The sequence below is a fragment of the Rissa tridactyla genome, chromosome 1 (genome assembly GCF_028500815.1).
Source record: "Rissa tridactyla isolate bRisTri1 chromosome 1, bRisTri1.patW.cur.20221130, whole genome shotgun sequence".
NCBI classification, from domain to species: domain Eukaryota; kingdom Metazoa; phylum Chordata; class Aves; order Charadriiformes; family Laridae; genus Rissa; species Rissa tridactyla.
The window spans coordinates 87,287,889-87,304,708 of NC_071466.1; the positions used below are offsets into that span (position 1 = coordinate 87,287,889).

Here is a 16,820-nt window from a genome sequence, read left to right on the forward strand (position 1 = left end):
GTTCACTTAGGTTACTGTCTAATATCAACATAGCAGACTTGGACTTAAAAAAATTCTCAATTATTAGTAAACCACTTCAGAAGAAAGCAAAGTAAAAAGAAAAATACAGAGACTATTTAGGAACAAACGCATTCAAACTATTGTGTTCTTTCATTTTCCTTCAAAGCTCATATAATGTAATTTATGAAAAGTAATGCCAGTAAAAATGATGGGTAGCAATTCATAGTGGTCTAACACTTATGCACATACGGTGCGTATGCAATGCATTCGGCTTCCAAATAAAATGCGGTTTTGGAAATGGTTGGTTGTACTGGCTTGCTCTTTAAAGCATAGGTTTGAAGCTAGGATTTAATCTGAGGAAGGTGAACATGTAAATATATGCACCTAACTGTAACAACCACTAGATGTGAGAGCTGAAAAATATACAAGTGAAAGTAAAGGAATAAAAGTCTTTAAGACTTAATGTTCATTGAAATTTTTGACCAAACATATAGTTCTGATATGCTTTTATACTGTAGCAAAATTCCACTTAAAATGTTCATTTATCTTTGTGCTTATTTTTTGTTGCTGTTGTCTGTCTTAATTACTGGCTTGAATTTTATTGTTTTCTTGTATTTTCATTGATTTTTAAACTATAGCTCAATAATTTATGTGGGTATAGTTTATGTATCACTTGAGCCCATTTAGACATATAGTGGTGACTTTTAAGTACCAGTAGATGAGAACGTTGCATGCTTCCTATTGTCAGTATTCTTGTTTTGATGTGTTAGCTTAAGAGAACTTTTTAGAAAATACATACGGTGTGGGTGGGATCAAGCCAGGCTACAACTGAAACACTTGAATAGTATTAGGCAAACTCCACAACTCTGGGAACTGCTAACAGTGTCTGGAGCTCAATTGCGTAGTTTTGGATAAACTGGGATTAATGCCGATAGGCTGGTTGCTTGTTGTTTTGGTTTGGTTTGTGTTTGGTTTTGGTTTTTTTCCAGAGGCTTCTCTGGTATTCAAATGTGTAATTTTCTCTAAAATCAGCATAAGTTAGATCCATGAGGCTTTTTTATGCCTCTGTTGGAAATCTGGACTTAATTTCTAATTCTGCAAACACTGGCATTTATGTTTAGTTTTTAAATTTGAAGTTACCTCACTGAAATCAGTTTATCTATTTGTTTGCTGTCAGTTTAACGCATGCCGCAGCCTGGAAATGGATCACTGTTGTCTGTTTCTTTTCAACTTATTGTACTTGATGTTACATTATAGCAATGAAATATTGAGCAAATCTTCTTTCATTTGATAAAAAGAAAAGATTCTGTCTTCATTTTATTTGACTCTTGTCTTGTTTACAAGGCAAACAAAAAAAACCCAACTCTGTGCTTTATTTTTCCTTTCTTCGAATCATCCCTACCGGTCCTGTTCTGCTTGCCAGACAGGGCTAGTTTCAAACACTACCTTTATCAGGTTTTGTCCGGACTCTAGTTGACAAAAGATGCCCTTCAGCAGCGTGCACTACTCATGGCATTGCCAGTTCTTACTACAGCATGACCACAGGAGCGATCTTGAACCTTAAACCTTTGAGTTTTTGATGTTTTTCACTAAAAACATTTTGGAATTGTCTGTTAATCTTTGGTGTTCAATTAGTACAGTATTTGCACTCCCAAAATTATCTCAAAGCTATTTTTAATCCCTTTTTTAAATATATATTACTTATGTTATTTCTGCATCTATTTTAAACCTCCCACCTCTTGTCAATCATAATGCCACAAAAACATTTATAAATCTAAGTTGATTATTACTCATTTGACAGAGGCTCCTTGACTGCCCTACTAATCAAGAATACTTTCTTTGATTGACTAGATGCATATCATACATCAACAGTTATTTGTTTCATTATAATGTTTTGTAATATTTCATAAACCACTAACTTTTCAGTGCATATGATTCCCATTAATTAGGTGTCTTTATTTACTGTGTAGTTGCTATTTTTTGAAACATTGTATTCATGTAGACCTTGTTTACATTCTCAGTATATTTATGCTATATTATTTTTACAGTTTCCAGCAGTCAACCATCCACAGTCTTTAGAGAGAAGATACTTGGGAATTTTAAGTGGTGTATTGCTTGATCTTATGAAGGTAGGAAAATGTATTTTATTTTCTGTCTGTAATATGATGGGAAGTTATTTGTTGTTTCCTCATATAATACATCTTAGAAGTACTTGTGAAATTCCTTTTGAGATATTTTGATATCACCATGGTTTGTAGCAAGGCTTGATATTTCCTAGGAATTAGGAAAACATCCCTTGCAAATGCCTGGAGAGTCTATTCAAATTTGACTGGTTTGATAAGCAATACATAGTCCAGATGAAAGAATCACCATTGTTTGCAGCAATATGCATTCACATTGACATACATTCAGATGCACAGGTTACCTTAGTAATGCTGGAGTATGAGCTCTCAACCCATAATAAATTTAGATAAATCCACAGAGTATTAGGCTAACCTGAGTTGTTCATTTGTTGTTGGATAAGCATGAGGATGTCAACAGTTGTCAAAGACAAAGTTGATGCACAGTTTTGTGGTTTTTTTGGTTTTGTGTTTTTTTTGTTTTTTTACCTGAGCCCTTAATCTCCTTGCTATCACACACATCTACACAACATGGATGTTAAGTTACTCTTCAGTCCTCTTTTGGAACAATTCAGCTAGTTAACCATCGCCAAACTAGGATATGGGCCTGAGGTAGTTTCTTACAGGGGATCAGGAGAAGCTGGCTCTCCTCAAAATGGCCAGACGCTGTCAAGTACTGTGCTATGCATTTGTGCCATGTCCGTGGGTATGCACCACATCTTGTTGTCCTTATTACTGTACTATAAAAACATCACTGTGGTAAGCTGCAGTACAAGCCTCCCGTTATTTCATCCACAGTAAACTGAAAAAAAAAAGTCAGTGTCAAAAATTAGGTTTAGAATCACAGGGGTACCACCTAAGAATTAAAGGTGAGCTGGGACAAATATGAAGTGTGGATATGGCTAATCAACTCTAAATGAATCATGTGGTCCCAAGCCCATCTGTGGCAGTTTTCTTGGAAACCAGAGGTCATCTGCTTTGGGGGTATACTTTGGTGTTTACTTGTTTCTAGCAGTATTGATGTAGCCAGCAGAAGTCCACAAAATTTGCTCTACTCTTTTTTTTCTTGAACACCACCCATTCAAATCGCTTTCATTTAATCTCCCTGCCTTATGAAGAAAGTCAGCATAGCTTTTATCTTGGTTTCACGGAGTCCACAAAATTAGATACCTTGGTGCATCTAATTACTTGTTTTGGTATTATACATTCTCCTCTATTTTCTAATTCACAGAAGCTTTTTTCTGGTGTCATAGTTAGCTGTAGCTCAAGCTGTAGTAGCATATGTTACAGAACAGCTATTTCAAGATCATTCTTCAGACCATTGTTACATCTGCTGGGGTGGGGTTTATTTTCATTTTGCCCTAATTTTTATGTTATATCTCAATGTCTTTTGCATTCTTTTGGTGTGATTTAAAAGTTATGAAGTTGTGAAATGAAGCCCTTGAATTTTAGGGAAACACAGGTTTCCAAATAATTCCATTTGACTTCAAATAATTCTTTTCAACTTTTCTGTCTGTATTTCTCCCTACACGGTGAGAAAGGTCTGGGATTCTGTAGAGACAATGTTTTGTGTTTGGCCTACATTACTTAATTCAGGAGTTGGAAAGTTGTTAAAAAATGAGCAAAAGACTACAAGAGGAGAACAGAAGGGACTTGTGGTTAAGTTGCATGCTACAAATGCTGCACATACTTTGCTGTATGCCTTTCTCTTCTCCAGATGCTGGACAGTCTGTCACGTGTCCACGCTTAGTCTGTTCCTCATTATCTGCATTCCCAGGGACCTCAGGTCTGATGACTAGATTAGTGAATAACCCACACATCATCTTAAGCCAGCTAAAGTAGTGAGTTCTTGATATGTCTCTATTTAGAGAGCATTTCTGGACTAGATTAATGAAGAGACATCCATTTGGGCCCATTGCTTTGTTGCTTCTCTCCTCCCCTCTCCTTCACAGATCATGCTGTTTTGCAAGTCTCCATTTGTGAGTTGGGAGATGGTTTTGCATGTGATGACTTGGGCAAAAAAGACGTTGAGTATTTCAGTCTTTTTCATATCATCTGTCCTTCAGCTTGCTCCCCCGTTCAGCAGCAGACATGCATTTTCTCTACTTCTTACACACTCCCATTTTGCATTTTTGTTTATTAAGGAACTCCTTGTTTGGCCAACCTGACCTTATGCAAAATTTAGTTGTCTTCTGTGCAGTAAGATGCTTTGTTCCTCAACTCTCAAGAAATTTTCTTTAAAAATCAAGTGGCTCCTGGACACTTTTCCTCTGATCACATTTTTTCAGGAGATTCTTCCCAGTGATGCCCTAAAGAAGCTGAAGTCTGCTCTCCTGAAGTCCTGCATCCTGATGCTTACCTTCCCACCCTTCTTTTGAATCTTAACTGTCATCATCTCACGGTTGCTACAGCTCAGGCTGTCTTCTCTGATCAGATTTGTCACACCAGTACTTTATAGTTGGTGAGCTGGTGAGGTCAAGTAGAGTGAAGTCCTACCCTTGGCTGATTTGTCTCTCCAGCAGCTGCACTAGGAAGCTGCCACCAACATAATCTAGAAATGTCCTGGATCATCTACAGTTGAAGTCTGCCATGAGGATGAGGGCCTGTGATCAGGAGACTTCTGCTTCTTGTTGTAGAGAGTTGTCCTCTTCATCTTCTTCATGCTCTTCAATGCATGGTTGGAAGTGCAGGGATCCTGTGAAGGGAAAACTAGTTTGTGGTCAAGTGGCTGAATACTAAGTTAATGCATATTCAGATATGCATTGTGTGCATGTGTGTGTAGACATGCATATATATACACACAGAGTTGTTCTCTATTCAACGTACGTAACACTTAAAAAATAGCTATTCTTTTTACTTAATAGCCATTCAAACTTTTATCCATGCTGAGAGTCATGTATGGTCAGATATACCAAGATAAGTTTTGTATTGCTCTGTTCCTGCAAGAAACCTTTCAAACTTATCAAAATACCAAATCTCCTGGTTTTTGATTTTGTGATTAAGTGTTTTCTACATGTCAGAGAATGTCTTTGTTTAGAATACAGTAGATCTAACAGAATTGTAAGTCAAAGGTTATTCTGAGTGCATTGTAAACAGTTTAGATGATTCTTTGAAAATATGGGTGGACTTGAACACTAGAAGTAAAAAACAGAATTCTTATTATATTTGTATATTTTAAAAAATACTAGCTTTAAAACCTTTTTTTTTAAATAAGAATGTTCCCATATGCTTCTTCTGTTTGTTTGTAAAGCCTGTCTCATTGTAGCACTTTATTATTGGTAACTTTAATATTTTTCATTCTAAACATTGTTGTACAGTATATCCTGAAAAATATTTTTAAAATACATATACTTATTTTAAACATACTTAAGCACACACATATAACTATATATGTGTATGTATATTCATTATATACATTTAGCACATATATGTGTCATAAAAAGCAAGGCTGAGGCCTTCCATCTCTTAAGTAGAACATAGGTTTTGTAAGTGTTTATTTTGTATCATATGTAGTTTAATGCAACATGAAATTATTCTAGTGGTTTCATCTAATCACAGAAACTCAGGAGACTAAAAAAGTTCTTTATTTTCTATATGTTTTTAATAATGCAAATGCAGATACTAACATTTAAACTTTGGGATTTGTTTTCCAAAGAACTTACTGAAGTTAGATCCAGCAGATAGATATTTGACAGAACAATGTTTGAACCATCCTTCGTTTCAAACCCAAAGACTCTTGGATCGCTGTGGAAGCTCACCTTCACGGTCAGCTAAGAGAAAACCTTACCACGTAGACAGCAACACGTTGTCTAACAGGTAAATGTAGTCATGTCACCGTCATCACCGACATTTGTTTTGCCAATGAGTGGGTTGCTATCATGCTTACATACAACATCGCTTACAAGAAGGGAAAAGTTGTTGTTTGACAGTTTAGGCACATTGAGACACACATACTGTACCACGTTGCTAGCCGTGTTTTTCTTTATCTCTTTTTGTGAGATTCAAAACATTACTCCTCATTTTAAGCTTTGTGATGATGACATTTACAATCTATACTTTTTTGGCGATAGACACCAAAAAGTTTTAGCTGCCCTAATAGATATTTAGGAGAGAAGTTTTACCATTAGAGATGTGTCATCAGAAAGGAAAACCTAGATGCATGGGAAACTTCTTGTCTAATACAAAGGCTTGCCTAGCCACTTGATTTAAAATTACTAGGTTCCTTATATCCCTATGTTTTAAAAAAATGTACTACCTTTTAACTAAAAAATATTTTAAACTGGCATTAAAATTGCTAAATTTCTAGAAACTGTAATAGAGTACATAATTAGATCACTGAAAGTGGGTAGTATGAAAATCCTAGAGTATAAAAATGGCTAGCATTATCCGATTATAATTAGCAACAAGATCAACAAAGGTGCAGACTCATCTGTACAGCGAGCTCTCACTTTAACCCTTATTAGTATATCTGAGTTACGTTATCATAGATTTGATACAAAAATAAGTTAACTCTTTATAGCCAGCCTGGGTCCATCAAGGCTAACAAGTACAACTGCAGCACTGCAGTCATGGCTAGTTTGCAGTGCCAGCATAAGTCCAGAAGCAGAACCGGTTTTATGCCAGAAAACCTGAGATAATAAATCCCGCTCAAATAAATTCAAGCTGAGTGTTTGCAGAACCAACTCATATCTCGGTCCCCTAATCCCAAAACCAGGAGAGCTGGAGAGTAGAGTATAGAGGTTAAGGATATCACCAAGTAGCTCTGCACCCAAGTCAGTCTGGTTGCAGAGCATTTTGGGTGCAGCTTTGGGGATGAGTTGGTGTGCCAAGAACTGGGATAGTGCCAAGTTCTGCAAAAGCTGGGGTTCCTGTGGCAAACCTGGGTTTGATGTTATGAGGGGCTTTCTCTGCTGCACTGAGATGAGGCTCACTCCATCTGGATGTCTTTACCAGCACAGTATCTTCTTTTCCCCCTCCTCTCTCCTCCCCTCCCCCTTTAAATCAGACATAGGTGGCCTGGAGCATTGATTGTATCTGATTTTTTTGACAGTGCTGACATACATTATTGTTCTATCTTCATTTTGATATGCCAGGTGTATTTAAGATTTTCTTCAATGGATATACAGCTAATTTTCTTAATGTAGTGCTTACATTATTGATGTGCACATATATTACTCACACACATGCATAAATGTGTAAATGTATGTTGGAATTTCTATGATTGGATTTTATATCTTCATTTTTTTGTCAGCCAAATCCATTAACCAAAGCTGAGTTTGTCCGTCAGGATTTAAGCAGCAAGAAACAACAATGTACCAACACTTGCATGTCGGTTATTTTAGTGGAGCTCCTGATGCCTAGTTGGCAGTATTTGATCTTACTGCAGTTAAATTTTGTGGTTTTAAATGGCAACTCCCTTCTGAAATGAGTGTACTTTTGTTGAAGTTACTAATACATGAATATGTAATGTGGTATATTAATGTTTCTTTATGCATTTTAACGTAGAAATCAAGCCAGCAAAAGTTCTGCTTTGCAGTCACACCACAGATCAAACAGCAAGGATATACAGACACTAGGGGTTGGCGGGCCAAGAGAAGAGGGTCTTCCAGCAAATGAAAGCTTTCTAAATGGAAACCTTCCTGGAGCTGCACACAGTCCAATGCATACAAAAAAATCAAGCAACACGCCTGGATCTGGCAACAAGGATCTAGCCAATAATAATATGCCACATCTTCTCAGCCCAAAGGAAGCAAAGGCAAAAACAGAATTTGATTTTAATGTGGACCCAAAAAGTTCCGATGGTCCAGGCACAAAGTACCTAAAGTCGAACACCAGATCTCAGCAGAACCGGCACTCATTTATGGAAACTTCTCAAAGCAAAACTGGGACACTGCAACCCGGTGATAAGCACAGTCGCCACAGCTATATCGATACTATCCCACAGTCTTCTAAGAGTCCTTCTTATCGGACAAAGTCAAAGAGCCATGGGGTTCTGACAGACTCGAAATCCGTGGGCAACCTTTCTGAGGCCAGGGCCCAAGCTGCAGAACCAAACAGCAGTAGATATTTTCCATCCAGCTGTATGGACTTGAACTCTCCTACCAGTCCAACTGCTCCCCGCCACAGTGATAACAGAACTTTGCTCAGTCCGTCGGGGAGGAATAACCGCAGCGAGGGTACCCTGGATACCCGAAGACCATCGACAAGACACTCCAAAACAATGGAGGAGTTAAAACTTCCAGATCACATGGATGGAAGCCATTCCCACTCTCTGTCTGCTCCACACGAATCTTTTTCCTATGGTCTAGGTTATACCAGTCCTTTCTCTTCACAGCAGCGCCCTCATAGACACTCTATGTATGTGAGCCGGGACAGAGTGAGGTCAAAGGGCTCAGAGGGTGGCTTAAGCATAGGGCAAGGGATGGCAGCCAGAGCAAACAGCCTGCAACTGTTATCTCCACAGGTGCAGCATAAGTCACTCACAAGATCTGTTGGCTCCTCACGAGAAGACTGTACAGAAGATACTAATAGGGTTAGTTCAAAATATTGCTATTATGGAAGGCTTACCTTCCTCTTTACTTCATGTGGGGACAGTGTCCTGCTTTCTCTCTTCTGTTTGTTTGTTTGCAGTTATTTGTTTATTTGTCCTCTTGTAAGGCAAGGGATATTGGGGGTTTTCTCAGCAGGGCTAAATATTTCAAGTGCAAAATGAGAGGCTATTTTAAAAATCATTTTAAATGGACTATGAATACCATTCTCTTAAAGTACTGAAATGTGAGAACAGAAAAATTTGTCTCTGAAGTTAAAATTTCATTAGTAGTTCCTAGTCTTTGGTTACTTTGTTTGATGTAATTTTTATCATATTGTTTTGCTTAATTAACCTTCTCATTTGTGTTTTTATTTAGCTTTTCTTTTATGTCTTTCTGTTATGAATGCTAATGTTAATTTTGGAAGTGAGCTTTTCATTCGCTTATAGCAGGACATTATTGCTGAAATGCCATAATTTACTAGAGGAATATAAAGACTTGCAATATTTCTCTTGATTAGCATGATAAACAACTGGGCTACTCTAGAGATTTTATGTTGCGGAAAGCAGTGGTAAATTGGCTCCTTACAGTGATTACTGTCATTAGATAACCTTGTTGTGTTTTACTGTGAGCATTATTTAATGAGTGGAGAAAGGACCAGTTCTGGTGTTGATTTACGTTCTTTACACAACACTTCAGAATTATCTGATGTTTTACACATCAGATGTGTAAATATGACTGCATTTGTCCCCAGATCCTTACATTGCTATATTGTTGATCCAAATTGGAGCAAAATGGTGCAGAGAGAAGTACAAAAATGAGTGTTTGTTTCTCTATATGTACATCTGTGATAAAGTAACTTCAAAGGAGAGAACATCTAGTTCAGATTTGTTGACAAATTGAAGGAAGCTAAAGAGCTTCAAATATTATTTAAAGTCTAAAAATTATGCTTTACTGTGAGAGACTAAAAAACTCTGCCTACTTAGTTTATGTAAGAAATATGTGTAGCTGACTTGATAATAGTGGTCTACAATTACCATAAAAAAGAATTTTCAGGTAGTGGTTGCCTCTTTAGTCCAGTAGGGAAAAAAAAGCATAATAAATTTTTTCTTACTTACCACATCTTCATTTAGAATTATGTGTATTCACACATGAGATCTCATCAAAAAAGGAGAAACACAGTGTAATTAAAAACAAAAAAAGCTACTTAAAAGGAGATTACAGGAGCTCCATTTCAAAACCAAGTTTTTTTTTCCTTTGTGTAGTCGTTTTTCTCTCTCATTTCAGTTAAGTTAAATGTTACTTATTCTTCAGAATGTTACTGTAGAAGCGCAATAGCACCAACATTTGAGTTTTTGATAAGAAAAGCTCATGCTGTCTTGTATTCCTCAGAGCTTTAGGATCTTTTTCTGCATTATGTAGCAGATACTAATTTGATAAGTAATTTTAATTTTATTTCCTATTATGTAGAAGCAGATTGTTGTTATTGGATCATCCTTTGTCTTTTGACAATTGGTTGAGAAATTTTTGTTTTAAATAGGAAAATTTATGTGTATCTTAATGCTTATGTTTTTGTTCATTTTGTTTTGCTTTGGAATACATAATCATCTGTAAAGAACTTGCCTTTATCTCTTATGGTCAGTGTTTTTAAACTTTAAGCCTTCAATTAATGCTTTTAAATCTGTATTTCAACCATCAGGAAAAATACTCTTCTGAAATGGATGGCAAGTCTGTAAATTCACAAAGCTGTTTTTGTTCAGTTATACTACTTTCAGTAATAAATCAGAATTAAATTCTCAATCTTGTGGCTCGTAAAGGCATTGTCACAAAGAAGTCATTTTTTGGCTCCTTCCTATCCCCATTTTTGGGGTGGTTTTTTGTTGGTTTTTTTTTTTTTCTTGCTACATTCTGTATTAGAAATCAGAAAATCTAACTTCCCTCAGGATTACTGAACTGAAAAAATCAGGAATAAGTGTTCTCAAAGATACTTCATTGTTTTCCTTTTTTTTTTTCTGTTTAGTTCTACTGGTTCTCTCTCAGTGCTCATGTTTTCCATGTTTCTAGTTTCTCATTGATTTTTCTCTTTAGCTCTACCAAGTCTTTTTAAAGAAAGCCATTCTTTGTTTGCTAGTCTTTAAATCTTACTTTAAAAAAAAGAAAAAAAAGATTCGCATTCAGTGTTAGTTTTGGGGCTTTTTAAGTCTCAGTACAACCCTTTTGTTTTAAGGATTCTTTTATACTTTAAATTAAACATACACAAAAGAGAGCAAGCAGAAGAAAATCAAGTACAAGTTGCTATTACTGTCTCATATTTGTAACATAACTGCTGACAAAGAAGAGGTATGTTAAACAAGTAGTAATTTAATCACATGCTTCAGCCTCTTGTAAATTTTAGAAGAATCAAACTGTGATGTAAAGCATTGCTTTAGTTCCATTTCTTGTCTTGGTACAGTTTCAAGGGTTGTTTTATCTGCGACAGGCCAGATCTTCATTAATAAAAGGCAAAATAGATTTTGCAAATCACTTATATACTGTATTGCAATCCCAATTTTTAATTCTGGTTGGGTTTTTTATAGTTTTTTTGTTTCTTTAACCTTTGTCCTTCTTGGACATTCTAGATTTAAATTTATATAGGGGTTACAGTATGGCTTCCTGTAGGGTCTTGTAGAGAGCATTGAATTCTATCTGGTTAGTCCGTACTGAGGGAAAAATTGCAGCATCTGGTTCATTTAAGAGTGGAGTTAAGTCATATTTGGTGGCAAATTACATGCATGTAGATGTTTCGAAGGGCATACTTAAGCTTTTGCTTGAAATACCTTCCAGGAAGTACTGTATTCAGGAAAACAGAGTAAATTAGAGGTAATGATATTCTTTTTGCTATCCTGTCTGACTTAACTATTTAGCTTAGAGATTTCTTTGTTCAGGGACTACCTCTTATTTTGCATACAGTAGATTTTGTGACTGTTAGCACCTCTAGGTACTACTGTATACAGCTGATAAAAGATAATGCTTTGGTGTTGCAATTATCACAAGTTATATGAATATCCTGTTTGCTTTTTAAAATTTGCCAGTAGTAGAGTGACCAGATTCCATCAGAATTTAATTTAACAAGGCCTCCAGTAAAAGATTCCTCCAGAGATGTTACAACTGCATTTCATTCATGGCAAAAATCTGAGGGTCTGAATCATGCTCAAATCTTTAAAATTACAACTAAGGCAAAATTTTGTTAATGCCATTTTGGAAAAAGCAAGCAAGCAGCAAACCCAAATAATTATTAATTACATAGTCTGTGATTTGATATGGGCAGTTATTAATAACACGAGAAGAAAATTGTGTGTGGTTAAGTTTGGGCTTTGCTGCTTATGTATGTTGGCTAAAAACTGCAAATCAGTTTCTAGTCTTTCATTTTAAATAGTTGATTCTTCTTTTGTTCAGGGTGGAGCATATCATGATCCACACACAGAAGATGGAGCATCTACTAAGGAAAATAGAATTCTGTATAATGACCCTGTTCCGAGAAGAGTTGGCAGCTTTTACAGAGGTAATTTTATGGTGGATCTTTCAAAATTAAACAAGAATTTTAACATGGAATATAAATTAAGTAGTGGAAATGGATATGAAGAACTAACATAAACAACTAAAAAAGTTTATTGGAAAAAGAATTGTTACCCCACTTTCAGAGACTGGGTTGACCTGCTAGGTTGTATGCAGTAACTGTATTAGTATCACATTATCTATTTGCAAATGTTAACTCGCTTTGATTGGAAAGTATATCCAGTGCAGTACCTTGGAGAGAACATGATAATTCATTGGGGGGAATTGAACAAAATGAATAAATATTATCAGGGTAAACAGTTCATTAATGTTTTGAATTCATATTTTAAATTCTTATTAACATTATATCTAAAAACCTTTGTACTTGTAACACATTGACATACTTACTGATCTATTTCAGATACTGTGGTGCATGGAACTATAATGCTAGTTTTTCATTGCTTGAAACCTATATTCATTTCTTTTGTTTTGACTTACTAAAGATCAGGGTTTCCTACAAGCAAAAGCACACTTACATAATCCCAGTTCAGAATAAATAATAACACAGGACTGTGTATGTGCATAAGTATGTATATGTGTGTGTGTATATATACACACAGATAGATATTGTTCTATTATGGTACACAAAAGATGGTGATTTCTGAGCAGCTGCCTCATGACTAAACCTGGGTAATCCTTTCGAAAAAGACAAGGATGCTAAGAAGCTAATTGCTGTCCTGCAAGTATTAGGAGACTTGCGGGGCTCCCCTGAACCTTAAGAAGTCCCAATCAGCTAAAATTCGATTATGAGTTACCTAATAACCTTAAGTAGAGTCACAAATCTCTCTCTGATCCTCTTCAGGTTGTTCAGTTAGCTGATGACCTGATTTAGGCATGTTAAAATCTGCCAGGCCTTGCAAGTGTCCCATTGCAATATTAGAACCTGTGAGCAATACTAAAGCTTGTACTGTTTTCAGCAATGCTTTTGAGTGTAAGGTTTTGTAGCGCGTGCAACAGAGAATCGTTAGAAATCCTCAATCCTGAATTGCTTTTATTAATCCTTAAAACACTCATAAAATTAGACATGGATTATCCTTCTGGTTTATACATAGTAAAACAGAAGTTCCAAGGAAGAATGACTTTCCTAAGTCATGTGCTAAGGAAACTGTAGGTCTGGGGTTGCATTCAATTCCTTATTATAAACTAGAGGTTTCTTCCTCTTTAATTATATCTATGAAACAAATATATTTTGGTTCATAGACTTAATTATTGCATTGGAAAAATGATGCTACATTTAAGTAATACATTGGTAATAGTATATGCAAAAAACTATTGAAAGAAAAGGTTACTATGAAAAAAGTAAAATTATATTCATGTAATTCTTCAATACTGACTTAATACAAAGGTTATTAGCATGTACTTTTATACTACAGCTTGAACAAAAACTTACAGATTCAATTTTGATAAATAGTATGGTATGATGCTGTAGTAATGCTGCAACTCCTGCCTGATCAATTTTTAATCCAGTGCAGCTATTTCTGGTGATCTTCATAATTCTAACAAATTTATGTTCTAGGTAGGTATAACCTATTTTGAAAACCACAGTACGGCTGTTTGAAAAATACGTAATATCTGGTTTTGATCCTTTCATTTTTAATGAGTAATCTTAGTCTTACTTACATTAAAATCCAAAGTAATTTTTTTTCAGAATGGGTACCATTATTTTTTTAAGGTCTAAGTGAAGGCAAAGTGTAAACTGTGTAGTATTGTGTCTTTAATTACCAGTATTCCAACCTTTTATTCTGTTTCCTGTTCCTAAATAACGATTGCACTTGTGGCTCCCTACAGATAGAAATGTTCTCAAATCTAGTAACAGCTTACCCAAGTTCCAATGATGGTCTCATTTTACAACTAATATTACCTTGCAAGTATCACAAAACAACAGCTTTCCAAACTGTGAAAAAAAAGTATGCTTTTTTTCAGTCATACATAAAGTACAGCTGTGTCTTTACTGTTTTGTTTCTGTAAAAGAGGTAGAGAGGAAGCAGACAACTGAAAGATGTGATTTTTGGTAGAGGTCGTTATACATTGTTTGCTGTTTCTCTGTTCAGTTCCATCTCCGCGTCCAGAGAGTACGTACATAGAAAACAATGTGTCAAACAGAGCCTCTGTGTTACCAGCAGACAGCAGCACGGTGGCAAACCACTCAAAGAGGCAAACCACCTTTGACACCTGGTGAGTTGTTATTTACACAGATGTGTAGAGAATGGCAGGAAAAAAAAAAGGATTTTTGACAGGAGGGGAAAAAAAACAAACGCTTTTTTTCAGAATTTGCAATTTTCTATATGTGCTTAGTTGCTTCCTCTGACTATACTGACATAGCGTTGCATGTTTGCTGTTCCCTTTTGAGCAACAAGAAACACTTCATTACACTATCACACTGAATGCATTAAAGATTATATACTTTTGTCCAGACTTTCCTGATTTTCCATCTATTAATCTTCGGTTAAAGATAATACAAAGTGCTTTTGTACATATAGTATGGATAGCAAGGCCCTAGCTTCATCTGTGGATTCCAGAAGCATGAATTGTCAAACGGGAAAAAAAAAATATCAAAATGCATGTTTCCATATATATAATAGGACTGTTTTAATGAAGAATATAATGTTTGCCCTACAATGGGGACTGCTGCTCTTTTTGCTTACGCACCACAAGGAAATGAGTACGTTCTATGGGAAAATGGACTAAGCAACATCTTAATGGTGTATATCGATTTTAAAAGATTAAAAGCATCACATGGCTCCATTATATAACATAGAACAATTAACTATAATTATGCTAATAGAATGGCAGCATATGCATAGCTTTGCAGGACTTAAAGGGAAATATCTTAATTTTGTTGCTCTGAGAGCTGTTCAGCTCTAAAATACTCTTAATCTTCTACTTTGTTCAATCACAATAAAACACACTGAATAAAAATAAGCAAATGGAGCTTCAAAGGATTGGTGGGAGGAATGAACTGTATGCATTCACATGATTCAACTATGCTTCGTACCACTATCTGAAACACTGCTCTCTGAAAGTGTGATAAAATCATGTTATCTGAAGAACTGTTTCAGTGGTTTATTGATTTAATGTGTTTTCACATGAACAACCTGTGAATTATCTGCTTAAAAATGAGGGGGGGTGGAGGGGGTGGGGAAGGGAAACAACTGGTCTTTCAGCTTGTGTTCAGGTTATATACCCTTGTCAGTAATAGAAAATGTTTACTCCAGAACCCTTGTCACCTGCTCTGATTCACTAGAGTCTGCTTCCTGTCCTTCAGTAGCTCCATCTACATCCATTTTGTGGAAGTTAGCTGAGGAACCTGGTCATTTATGTAAAAAGGTGGTACTTATGTTGTGACTTATGTGTCTAAAGAAGGTATTTATTCCTACTGTTGAACCCTATTTTGTTGTCGTTCGTATCTGAATCTTTCTATCTTGCATATAACACAAGCCAACTGGAATCGTGTTTTGCTTTATATATCATTCAGCAATATATTACCTTTTATTATGTGGTCACTGCAAAGAAACATGTAATGTTATTTTAACTCTGAACTGAAATAATAGTATATGTTATTAGAGCTGGTTGGGAATTTTTTGACTAAGTATTTATTTGCTTACAATGCCAAATTACCGAAACCAAAAGTTTTCAAAGGAACAGACTGATATCCACTAACCATTTCTTGGGAAGATTCTTCAGCTCCAGGATGGAATTCCCAGTCAAAACCAGAGATATACGCAAAATAACAAGTATTCTGGGGTCAGCATTATTTTTTGGAATGTGAGGAACTCGAGTGCAGGGCCTTTATTCTTCGTTATTTTAACCAGAGGCTTGAACCAAGATCTTAGATCTAACAAGTGAACGCCCTGAACCAGAAGTTAGAGGTTATTCTGGAGCGCATTCTGTTTCCCTCAATATATTCTCTTGAAGCTGTTTCATCTTGTTGAAATAGTGAAAGGACCACAGAGATGCTGAGTATGGCCTAGCGAATAAAGCCCTTCAGTAACTTTGAGAGAGTTAGATTTAAGTCCTTGCTCCAATTAATGTACTCAAATATTTTCACAAAGTGGAACAGCTCCTTTGAGAGAAGAACCCACAGAAGAATAAGCATTTCTTCTTGTGAAATGGGAGGAATAGCAGTGCCTGCAACACCAAGTTACTGCTATTTTGGCATGCGTTTCTCTCTCTCCTTGCTTTTCCTACTCCCTATTTTCCTGAAATGTTTCCTGCCCAGCTCTACATGTTAACTCTGTGCAAGTTGTCCTGGCAATGGTCTAATGTTGTTGCAAAATTGTTCTGTGCCATAAATGCCGCTTAATCAGATTCCTGAGTGATGTAGAGTCTATGTTCCTCTACTTAATTTTCTGTATAGAAGTTGTGTAAAAGCTTATGAAAATGTTGAAAGCTCTAACGGAATGTGATTCTGCTTACATCAATTTTATGATGAAGTAAATATTTGATGTTTGACTGACATACGTAACTGGTACATGACAATTCATCTTGAATTATGAGTGACATGTATTCCACCTGGACTTGCCACTACTGTAAAATAATGCTTCTCTCATACTACTGCTCTGTGTTGCCTTTCTTCTGT

General features: G+C 35.9%; 1 protein-coding gene across 4 annotated transcripts in view; it reads left to right on the top strand.

Moving 5' to 3' along the window:
- CDKL5 (cyclin dependent kinase like 5) overlaps window positions 1–16,820 on the top strand; it is a 123,974-nt gene that overhangs the window by 93,775 nt on the left and 13,379 nt on the right. For all 4 annotated transcript variants that reach the window (XM_054185922.1, XM_054185936.1, XM_054185945.1 and 1 more), the window contains exons 10-14: window positions 2,049–2,129; window positions 5,776–5,936; window positions 7,626–8,652; window positions 12,083–12,188; window positions 14,293–14,416. In XM_054185922.1, coding sequence (XP_054041897.1) covers window positions 2,049–2,129; window positions 5,776–5,936; window positions 7,626–8,652; window positions 12,083–12,188; window positions 14,293–14,416 — 1,499 coding nt within the window. The remainder of the gene's footprint in view (window positions 1–2,048; window positions 2,130–5,775; window positions 5,937–7,625; window positions 8,653–12,082; window positions 12,189–14,292; window positions 14,417–16,820) is intronic.